The sequence below is a fragment of the Aedes albopictus genome, chromosome 1, assembly GCF_035046485.1.
Source record: "Aedes albopictus strain Foshan chromosome 1, AalbF5, whole genome shotgun sequence".
Lineage (NCBI taxonomy): Eukaryota > Metazoa > Arthropoda > Insecta > Diptera > Culicidae > Aedes > Aedes albopictus.
This window is the reverse complement of record NC_085136.1, coordinates 95,380,222-95,391,140: the sequence shown is the minus strand read 5'-3', so window position 1 is coordinate 95,391,140 and position 10,919 is coordinate 95,380,222. Positions and strand designations below refer to the sequence as shown.

Sequence of the window (10,919 nt, the reverse complement as noted above, 5' to 3'; positions counted from 1 at the left end):
CTCCGTCAGTAACCATCGGCGAAACAACGTATGTATTGATTTTCAATGTAAATTGGTCCAGAACTAGACATCAGATCATGTTTACAACGATTTGCAATCTTACAGGGACCACAGTTTTACCATCGCTCGAGATCACACCGTTTCCCCGGACAATAAGATGAATCCGACCCGAAGGAAGTTTGGCAAGAGGCTCATACACATTACCAGGACCAGAATATCAGTGGAAGTGAATGCAGATGTCTGTCGTTTCTGCAGAAGTTACCTTTTTAGCCACTTCTGCCATAAGTGAGATTGTAGACCATGTTTTTTTTTTTTATTGAAAACGATATGAAATACAAATCTTTTGATTTTCTTTTATTTTTGTTTTGTTTTTCAAAACAAAAACATTCAAAATCCTTCAAATCTAAACATGTTTTACGATAAATCCAGGTTATACAATCCTCAATATAACCCATTTATACTAGATAACCAATATTTCAAAGTTATACTAGGCCGGTATAGCTTGCATATAAACGGAGCTTATACGGTCAACCAGGCGAATAGCATTTTAGTGTTGGATTTAAACTAATTAGTTTTGATTTATTTCTGAGTGTACTATTATTGTTTATTTTTAGTTCTCAATAATGACATTTCCATAGACAAATAGACGACCAAAGCTTGAACCAAAGCGTCACAGACAATAGACATACAAATGACAAATTTTTGTACCGCGGTAACCGGACGGTGTTCGGACCGGTGTCCCTACATCAGGGAATGATAACGCGCACGATTTAACTAATTAAAACAGCTTTATTCGCGACACGTTAAAAGGGGTACAACATATTTATTCGCGAGACGTAAACAAATAACTAACTTAATGGACAACAATACACAGACATAGAGCACAAACGACAACCAAATTAAAATACATTGATGCGCTTCTATTGCATCGCGCACGACAGTAGTGCTCTGTCTTGTGCGAGCTCAGCGGCGCGGTACACCGCAATCGGGTTGTCCACAACATCTCCCCTCTTAATAGAGTTGGTAGGGGTCGAACCTGACTGGCGGCCTTCTGGTACGCGAAGAACGCCTAGGTAGCTCTACCATCGGTTCCACTTCAATAGCGGACTCGAAATCGGTCGATGTTGATGTTGGCGATGACAATGACGTTGACGGGACTGCCGGGAGCTCGTGCCGTGGCGTAGACGAGGCACAAGCCGGCTCGGAACCTATCAGGGTAGGCTCGGGACTGGAGACAGACACAGATCTTGGCGCGATCGAAGGTGTGGCTGACGTCGGTGTGCTTGGCGAATGGCTTGGCAAGTTCCAGGCACCCAACAGGATGTCGAGTGGTAGCGAATGCTGGCGAGAGGTGACCTGACCAGCAGATTGCTTCGGCGTCGTGTCAGTGGCCATACGACTCCGGAGCTGGTTGATGTGCGAGCGCAACATTCGGCGGTTCTCGACCCACACGTTGTACATCACGTCTCCAATCTTCTCGATGATTTTACCGGGAACCCACTTCCAACCGTTACGAACGTGGAGTTTGGCGTAAACGGGGTCGTCTCGGTGGAAGGATCTCGGTTGCTTGCTGTCGTTCGATGTTGGCACCGGTGTCCGTACCGGCGGAGGACGCAGAAGTTCGAGGCACGTGCGAATTTTGCGCCCGAACATGACCTCGGATGGCGACTTCTGGTCTGGAAGAGCCCGGTTGGGCGTGCTTCGGTACGTCAGGAGGAAGGTATCCAGTGCCTCTTGCATCGATCCTCTCCCCTCTCGGATTTTCTTCACGGCCCGCTTGAAGGTGTCCACGAATCGTTCCGCCTGGCCGTTCGATTGCGGATGGAACGGGGCCGTCGTGAGATGTTCGATGCCGTTGGAGGTGCAGAACTCGGCGAATTCAGCGCTGGTGAATTGGGTACCGTTGTCGCTGACCAACGTAGCGGGCATACCCAGTCGAGCGAACAACCCACGGAGAATGGAAACTGTCACCGCTGAGGTGATACGGGTTGTCTGGACGATCTCTGGCCATTTGGAGAACGAGTCGACTGCGAGGAGGTAGTACTCGCCTTCGATCGGACCGGCGTAGTCGACGTGGACGCGTTGCCACGGAGCGGTCGGTTTGGGCCACGGCATCGGTGGAGAGTGAGGAGGTGATCTTGCTACGGACGCACACTGCTGGCATGCTCGGACGAAGTCGGTGATGTCGGTGTCCATGCTGGGCCAGTAGGCGTAGCTTCGAGCGAGGGCCTTCATTCGCTGCATTCCGGGATGGCCGCGATGGAACTGTTCCAAGCAGCGCTTACGATGCAGCGACGGGATGACGAGCCGTTCCGCAAACATGAGACACCCATCTACCACGGAGAGCGATTCCTGCCTGGATTGGAACCGTTGCAGATCGGGCTCGGCCAGTTTGGACTGGGGCCAACCGTTTTGGACGTAGTGGTAGACTTGGCGGAGCAGTGGGTCTGCTTGGGTGCTTTGCGCGACGGCTCTGAAATGGAGAGGCAACATTTTGCGGGAACTAGAAATAACTGACCTGAGATCCTCTTCCAGGTTGACGCTAGCGATAACGTAGTCCTCGTCGGGCTTCACGTGCTGGTTGATCAACCGGGAGAGCAGGTCCGCATTGCCGAACTTGTGGGTGGGCACGTATTCGATGTCGAAGTCGTACAGCAGCAGATGGAGGGCGAAGCGTTGAAGGCGGTTGGCAGTGTAGACTGGTATTCCCTTCTTGGACCCGAAGATTCGGAGCAGAGGCTGATGGTCGGTTTGGAGCCGGAAATGCCGGCCGAAGAGCATCTTATGGAACTTCGTAACGGCGAAGACGATGGCCAAACCTTCACGGTCGGGCTGACTGTAGCCTTGCTCTGCTTTCGTGAGTGCTCGGGATGCGTGTTGGACGACCTTGACGGTGCCGTCGGGGAACTTGTGGCTGATCGTTGCCCCTAGCCCAACGGAAGAAGCGTCGGCGGAAACGATGATCTCCCGCTTCGGATCGTAGTGCGTGAGGAGAAGATCCGAGGAGAGGATTCGCTTGAACTGCTCGAACGCTTGCTGGCACTCCGGAGTCCACTTGAACTTCGCGTCTGCTTTGAGGAGATTGTCGAGCGGATATCGTAGCTTGCGCATGTTGGGGACGAACTTGCCGTAATAGTTGATAGCCCCCAGGAAGGACCGTACTCCGGAAACGTCGGTGGGAGGCGGAAGCTTGGTGATCGCCTCGATTTTGGCTGGATCCGGACGGAGCCCGCGACTGTCCACGACATGCCCGACGTACTGCACTTGCTGCTTCCGAAACGTGCACTTGTCCTCTCGAATTGTGAAGCCGAACTCTTGGATTCGCTTCAAGGCGGCCCGCAGGTTGCGATCGTGCTCTTCCTCTGTCTTACCGCCGATGATGACGTCATCGAGATAGCCGGAAGTACACTCCAGGCCGGCTAGCATGGTGTCGATGAGCTGCTGGAAGGCACCAGGTGCAACTTTCACACCCGGCGGGAGGCGGTTGTAGGAGTAGAGGCCACGGTGCGTGTTGATTGTGAGCAACTTGCGGTGCTGTTCATCGACTTCCACTTGCAAGAAAGCGTCGGACAAATCGATTTGGCTGAAGACCGTGCAGCCGGAAAGCTTGGCGAAGATATCGTCCGGAAGTGGAAGCGGGTATTGGTTTGGTTGGAGAGCGGCGTTCAAACCCGTGGAGTAGTCTCCGCAAATTCGGATCGACCCGTTTGCCTTGCGGACTACGACGATGGGAGCTGCCCACTTGGAATAGTCGACCGGAGTGATGATGTCGAGTTTCTCCAGTCGGTCAAGCTCCTGGTCGACGGCATCGTACATTGCGTACGCCACCGGACGCTTCGGGCAGAAGACGGGTCGGACACTTTCTTTCAGCTCCAACTTCACTTTGGTTTTACTGCACAAGCCGAGCTGGTCGCTAAAAACCTTGGGAAAGGTCGACTTGAGTGCAGCGGTAGACGTGGGAGAGCCTGACACGTGACAACAGAAGGTGTCCATGGGAACGGACCAGAGGTTGAAACTGTCCACCAGATCGGAACCGAGCAGAAGAATTTGTTTCTCGGTGACGCGGATCACTTCGCGCCGCGTGCTTTCTCCGATGGTGACGTCGCACTCGAATTCTCCATCGAGCGATAGGATGTTGCCGGAGGCTGTCCTCGCGTTCACTGTGGCCGGCGTTAGAGCCGGGCTGCCGAGTTTCCGCCATGTTTCTCGATTGATGACGGTGATGTCGGAGGCGGTATCGAGTTGCAGCCGAATGTCCGTTCCTGAAAGGCCAACGGAGACGAAACGGCGGCGCTGCTGCACGCTGCATACGTCGACGACTACCACCTTGCTCGACACGTCGGTTTTTCTGAAGCGTCTGTGTCCTGGTTTCCGGGGCTTGGCACTCTCGCAGTATCCCTCACGATGTCCGAATTGGTCACAATCGGAGCACTTGTGATTCCTATAACTGCAGTCCCGGACGTAATGGAGCGCACCACAAAGCCAGCACGGAGTATTTGGCTTCTTCCCGGTGTCGCTGGAAGGACGCTTCACTTCTCGGTCATGCTTGTTGAACCGCTTCCCACCAAACTTGTGCACTGCTTGGACTTGGCCGTAAGGAGTCGCCGATTCGATCATCGCGCTGTCATGCTTCAAGTTGAAAAGCCGCTGACACTCCTCGGAGAGTTGCTCTAGTGTGACGTCGTTGTTATCCTCAATCTTGGTGAGGAGGCGCGTTCGAATCTCGACGTCATTCTCCGACTTCAGGCCGCACACGTAGACCAAGCACTTGAATTGCTCTTCGCTGAGCTTGCCAAGCTCGAACTCGACGCAAGCTTTGTTTACCCTGCATGCGAAAGCCACGTGATCCTCAGAGGGATTCCTCGCAATTTGCAGGCATCGGTATCGTCGGCTGATTACCGATTCTTTCGCACCGAAAAGGCACTTGAGTTTAGTCACCGTCTGCTCGAAGGTGAATTCCTTCGGAAATTTAGGTAAAATGTAACTCACATACCTTTCGTGCTCCGCTAAGCCCAATTTACGCATTAGTAGGCGTACTTTTGCTTCGTCGTCGAGCCTAGCAGCATCCTTCTCGAAGAGATCGTCGTATCTCGAGTACCACGCCGCGAAAGTGACGTTACTTTCGGCTTCGTACCGGAATTCCTTGATGTTGCTCGCTAGGGAGTCAAGGATTTGTTCCGGGTTGGGTGGTACCTGCACGTTGATTGGCGACGTCATGCCACGAAGGAGCTGTTGCTGCTGGTCGTCGGTATGATTTTGCCTCTGAACAAGTTGAGCCATCAACTCATTATGCTGCGACAACTGCTGCTGCATCATCTGCACAATTTGAATGAGCAGAGCTTCATTGCCGGTGTGGGGGGCTTGCGGTTGCGGTTGGTGGGGTGGGAAGGGTACGTACTGTTGATGCTGGGCGGTGGAAACAGGAATGAACGGCTGCTGCTGGTGGGTTGACACGACGGGAACGTAGATTGGATGCTGCTGCTGCTGATGGTGGACCGTCGCCGGCGCCGGGTTGGTCGGCTGATTAATTAACTGCCGATGATTATTCACTCCCGGGGGGTCGACACCATTTCTTCCACTCTGTTCACGTTCGTCGTCAGCCATCGCACTCCGTTTGCGTTTCTTTCGCGGCGGTGATGAAATTGTGCTATCGAATTTTTGCACTGCGGGGAAACACTCACTCGCGAATTCTCGTCGCCACTTTTGTACCGCGGTAACCGGACGGTGTTCGGACCGGTGTCCCTACATCAGGGAATGATAACGCGCACGATTTAACTAATTAAAACAGCTTTATTCGCGACACGTTAAAAGGGGTACAACATATTTATTCGCGAGACGTAAACAAATAACTAACTTAATGGACAACAATACACAGACATAGAGCACAAACGACAACCAAATTAAAATACATTGATGCGCTTCTATTGCATCGCGCACGACAGTAGTGCTCTGTCTTGTGCGAGCTCAGCGGCGCGGTACACCGCAATCGGGTTGTCCACAACACAAATATAATACAAATCTGATTGTCTTTATTAAAGAGACTTTCAGCCCTTGGCTGGTTCGTCTCTATCCTAAACATAATACAAATCTAATCACCGCGGGGTACATCAATAGTGTTTATATACTCTACACGTGTCAGGTCGTATCTTCGAATCTACTGTGTCCATGCCACCACGCCGTTTTCTACAGTGGAGCTTTAAGAGCAACTCACATGTTTGTGGGGCCTTGAGAGCTGTCGCCGCACTAGCACGTTATCTGTAGAAATCGGGGAATCCACGTGAGAAAAAAAAATCTATAGGTAAAGGCAAACCACCGTCTGCTACCGAGATGGTTGAATCGTGGTGACATTGCCGAGGAAGTAGGGCGTCATTTAACAGTTGGACAGTGCTTGAAAAGTGAAGCATTTTTTTTCCTGAACGAAACAAAATTTGCTCTTCATTGACCGGCGCTTTTCAACCCAAAGCGAAATACGTCTTCATTGGCTAACATGTTTCTGGAGCAAGTGAGAGTAAGAGCAAAAATAATTATTACTGAAAGGAACGATGATTCAGCGTTGTGTGGCTTTCTGAACCTTTCGCTCTTCACCGGTGATTACGACAATAAATATCGACAAATCTTTATTGACTAAATGATTGTTTTTACAAAATTTGAGTAAATCATGTAAGACCGAATGGTCTCCAGTCAGTTTGCTTCACAAGCCAAACGACAAATGAAGAACAGCGGTCGCAATTAGTTCGGCTTCTCTTTGCTCCATTTGCGCGTTCGTTCGTAATGGTGATTTGCGTTGATGACTGATCATATTTCTCAAATTCACTCGAAATCAAGCACTACAGTTGGGCGATTTCAGGATGAGCGCAGAAAGGAAATTCATGAGTTTGGAGAAGAAATTCGCTGCAAAATCGCAGCTGACGAAGCAGTACTTTGAGTTCTTGGGAGAATACGAATCGATGAGTCACTTGAAGCAGGTGGAGAAGGAAGAGGATGGCCCAACGGCCTGACGATTAGTCCAAGACAACGTCTTATCGATTCAAACACGAATCCGCTTGCATTACATCGGCATTGTGTCCGATGTGGCAAATGTGTACTGAATGATCAACATGAGTCCTCGAGATCAGAAGTTGCAGCTGCAGCAGATTCTGGGGTGCAAGTTGCCTGATGAACCGATCTAGACTTACCAGTTTTGGGCATCAGGGACGAAAGTCCTGGGGCCTGACGCACCCGCCGCTTGCGAGTCAGCCGCGTAGTCGCCGGCTAAGAATAGGACTACAACTAACCCCAATTCAAGGTGTCAAGCGACCCGTGCTGAGGAATGAGTGATCGAGGGGGTGAAAAAGATGCTCGATCTTTAACGGAGCCTGTGGGGTACCTGGGCACTTCCCACAGTAAGCTGTCCCTTACCGCGTTAATGTAGGGCTCTGGCGTGGTGGACCTTATTTCTCGTGCTACTCGGGGAATGAATCATGAACAAAAATCTTTAAAATCAAAATCAAGGTGGAAGCAGTGATGCGATCAACCCCTTCGCAATAAGCGGGTTGATGAGGCCTCCGACAAGGAGAAGTGAGGAGATAGGCGCTGAGAGTTGCGTACGCAGCTCAAGCGTGGGTGTTCCAGTCCACTTTCCGGCAAGCCAGCCGGTGGAGGTTATGGACGGAGCGTGGTTGTTGAGGGCCGTCAACCAAGAAACCAAAGGACGGTCCGCAATAGAGGTGGCTGAGCAGCAGCTTGGCAAAATCATCGACTTTGCGTCCACTAAGTCGAATATAAGCAAGGACCTGAAAACGGCCTTGCTTCGACTTAGCGTGTCGATCGACGATGCCAAGCAGGAGCACGCGGCGCTCGCGTTGCTGACTGCTGCAGCAGCGGAGCCTGCAAATGAGAAAGTGCCGAAGTTTACCCAAACGGAGGCCTTCTCCTTCGCAGGAAGTCCTAAACAGCCGGAAGCGAGTGCTCGCGACAAACGGGACAAGCACTCGCAGAAACGGGCGATTCAGCCGTCAGGTGAGGAGCTGTCTGGCGGTGCCATCAAGGCTAGGCGTGTACTTACCTCGAAGGTCGGCAGTAATGCCGGTAAGTCGGACCCCAGCCAGGGTTCCTGGAAAGCAGTGAAGGGTGGGCCTGAAAAGGCTGGCCCGTCCCGGAACGATGGGAACAAGGGGTTGCGACCGCTGGTGGGCCCTCAACAGCCACAGAGCAGGGCGATCCAAGGGGAGGACCCCCTTGGACGAAGGTAGAGCCGAAGAGGAAGAAGCTGAAGCCGCAAGTAGAAGTGAGGGACGCCATACCAAGGAGTAAGAAAGCAGGTGCCAATCGAGGAAAAGGCTACGCGCTCTCATCAAGACCGAACAGTCGAAGTACTCGGACGTCTTGAGGGTGATGCGAAGCGTGTCCAAGCTCGTGGATCTGGGAGCCGACGTGCGCAGTATCAGACGAACAGGCGAGATGATCCTGGAGCTGAAGCGCGATAAGGAGCGCAATGGCGCCGCCTACAAGAGGTTGTCAGAAGAGGTCCTTGGTGAAGGAGTAGAGGTGAGGGCTCTCACACAAGAGGCGACTCTTAAGGTCAAAGACCTACAGTGATAGAACTCGTCATGGCACTGCGGCAACAGTACGAGGTGTAGGTGGCCGCCACAGCCGTTAGACTACGGAAGGGGCCAGCAGGGACACAGATAGCTTTCGTTCAGTTACCTGTGGCGGACGTGAAAAGCTCCGTTAAAGTGGGGAAGATAAAGGTTGACTGGTGCGTATATCGCCCGACGTTCCACGAGCCATCGGAGGTTTGCTTTAGGTGTCTGGAACCAGGACACAAGTGATGGGACTGCAAAGGCCCTGGCAGGCGCAAACTGTGTAGGAGATGTGGCGCTGAAGGTCATAAGGCACAAGGCTGCACGAGTCCACCCATTTGTATGATCGGTACCGTGAAATCCGTTAGCAACAGGTATCCTAAGGGTGGTCCAAGGTGCCCGGCCTTCAAGAAAGCTGCAGTGAACAAATTACAGTGCAGGTAACGCAGCTGAACCTGAACAACTGTGACCACGCGTGGCTCAGCAACTGCTTTGTCAGGCGGTTTCTGAGTGGAGGACGGATATCGCCATTATAGCGGACCCATACCGAGTACCCGCCGGCAATGGTAATGAGGTCGCGAATGGGTCTAGAAAAATGGCGGCGAGATGGACGACGGGTAAATACCCCGTCCAGGAGTTGATGCCCAAGCATCACACATGCTTACAAAACAGTGACGGCAGCGTATATAAGGGTTGCATAGAAGTCATTGTGACTTACTGCGCAACCCTTGCATACGCTGCCGTCACTGTTTTGTAACCATGTGTGTTGCTTGGGTGTCTACTTCAAATGAGGGCTTCTTGGTCGCCAAAATAAGGGGTCTTCTTCTGTAGCCTCCGCGGTGGCCGATCGAGTAGTTCACGCAGATGCAGGATCGCATGACGATCGTGCTAACAGGGCGGAGGCCGGTGATAATAGCGGGTGACTTTGATGCCTGGGGCCGTGGAATGCGGAAGCCACTTCACGAACCAGCGGGGTCAGATCCTGCTAGAGACACTGGCCATACTAGATGTCGACTTGGCTAATGTCGATACCATGAGTACCTTTAGTCGAAACGGTGCGGAGTCGATTATTGACGTGACATTTTGTAGTCCTGGCCTAACAAGTACATAGTTCGAACTGGAGAGTAGACGATTGCTACACTCACAGCGATCACTTACAGTATCGACTATAGTAACAGCAGGCAGCGGGTAGAGGAAGAGGTGGCTAGGCCAAGGCCAAACCCTCGCAGGTGGAAGACATCATACTTCGATGTAGGGGTATTTAGGACAACCTACTTGGTTTAGACGGCGACGAGCTGGTAGCGGTGCGAAACGAACGGCGGGTGGTGTTCGCTGCCGCCAAAGTCACGCTGAAAACTGAGATAAGGGCATGCAAAAATGCCTGCTTTGAGGGTCTCTGTCAGGGTGTCAATGTGCATCCGTGGGGTGATTCCTACAGGGCCATGATGGCCAAAATAAGAAGTGTAATGGCTCCTACAGAGCGGTCTCCAGAGATGTTGAAGGGGATCATCGAGGGGCACTTTGCATGTCATGATTTTTGTCTCTGGCCTCTTTTCGTAGTACCGATGGGGACTGTGGCTGGCGATGACGGAAGGGTCACCGATGAGAAACTTGTGATGATTGCAAAGTCCCTTAGTGTAGGTAAGGCCCCAGGCCCGGACGGAGTTCAGAACCTGGCCTGGAAAGTAGCTTTCGCAGAGGCTCCCTCGATATACACATCTGCTATGCGAAAATGCATGGGCAAGGGAATTTTCCCAGTGGTTTGGAAGCGGTAGAGCCAGGTACTATTGCCAAAGGCGGAGAACCCACCCGGAAACCCGTCGGCATATAGACCAATCTAAACCCAACTACATGTTAATCATGCATCTAAAATTACTTGGAGGAATCTTCAGCGAATGCCTTCTAATAAATTCATCACATCTGCGGCAGCTCCCCTTTACCACACCGCACAATAGATTCACGGTTTCCACTAAGTCAAGACTAGTAATCCTACATTATAGAGATCTGCGGAGGCGGCCATTGTAAGCCAATCGTGCAGAAAGAACTGTCAAAGTGTGAGCCAAATGAACAGGCTGATCGTTCGTAAGAAGGCGTCGATTGAACGGTATTGCAATCCGAACTAAATAAATTAAAATTATTTATTTTTAATATCGAGAAATTGACGGTATATGTAAGTTTAGTAAAAAGATAGAATTTAATTAATTCTGCTTTCAAAAGCTCAAGCTTATGACGAAACTTTTGTTGCTGCACTTCTCGAAAAAACTTTCATTGCTGCTTCTTGCTTTAGTTCTGCCGATATGTTTAGCTTAACACTTTTCAATAAATTTCAGATTTCATCGATTGCTCCGCTATTTTTTT

At 51.4% G+C, this 10,919-nt stretch overlaps 2 protein-coding genes across 2 annotated transcripts in view; one reads left to right on the top strand and one right to left on the bottom strand.

Annotated features, from left to right (window-relative positions):
• Window positions 1-703: 703 nt before the first annotated feature.
• LOC134285057 (uncharacterized protein K02A2.6-like) lies at window positions 704-6,008 on the bottom strand. Its single transcript, XM_062845057.1, has one exon. It carries the CDS (start codon window positions 5,602-5,604, stop codon window positions 1,012-1,014), a length of 4,593 nt encoding a protein of 1,530 aa, XP_062701041.1. The 5' UTR covers window positions 5,605-6,008; the 3' UTR covers window positions 704-1,011.
• Window positions 6,009-6,848: 840 nt separating this feature from the next.
• Window positions 6,849-10,919, top strand: part of LOC134288756 (nucleolar protein 58-like) — a 47,416-nt gene continuing 43,345 nt past the window's right edge. Inside the window, exons 1-2 of the mRNA XM_062854593.1 lie at window positions 6,849-6,984; window positions 7,921-8,067. Coding sequence (XP_062710577.1) covers window positions 6,849-6,984; window positions 7,921-8,067 — 283 coding nt within the window. The remainder of the gene's footprint in view (window positions 6,985-7,920; window positions 8,068-10,919) is intronic.

Bases quoted from the DNA above. Each gene is read 5' to 3' on its own strand.
- LOC134285057 (XM_062845057.1), bottom strand. From the start codon at position 5,604: ATGGCTGACGACGAACGTGAACAGAGTGGAAGAAATGGTGTCGACCCC.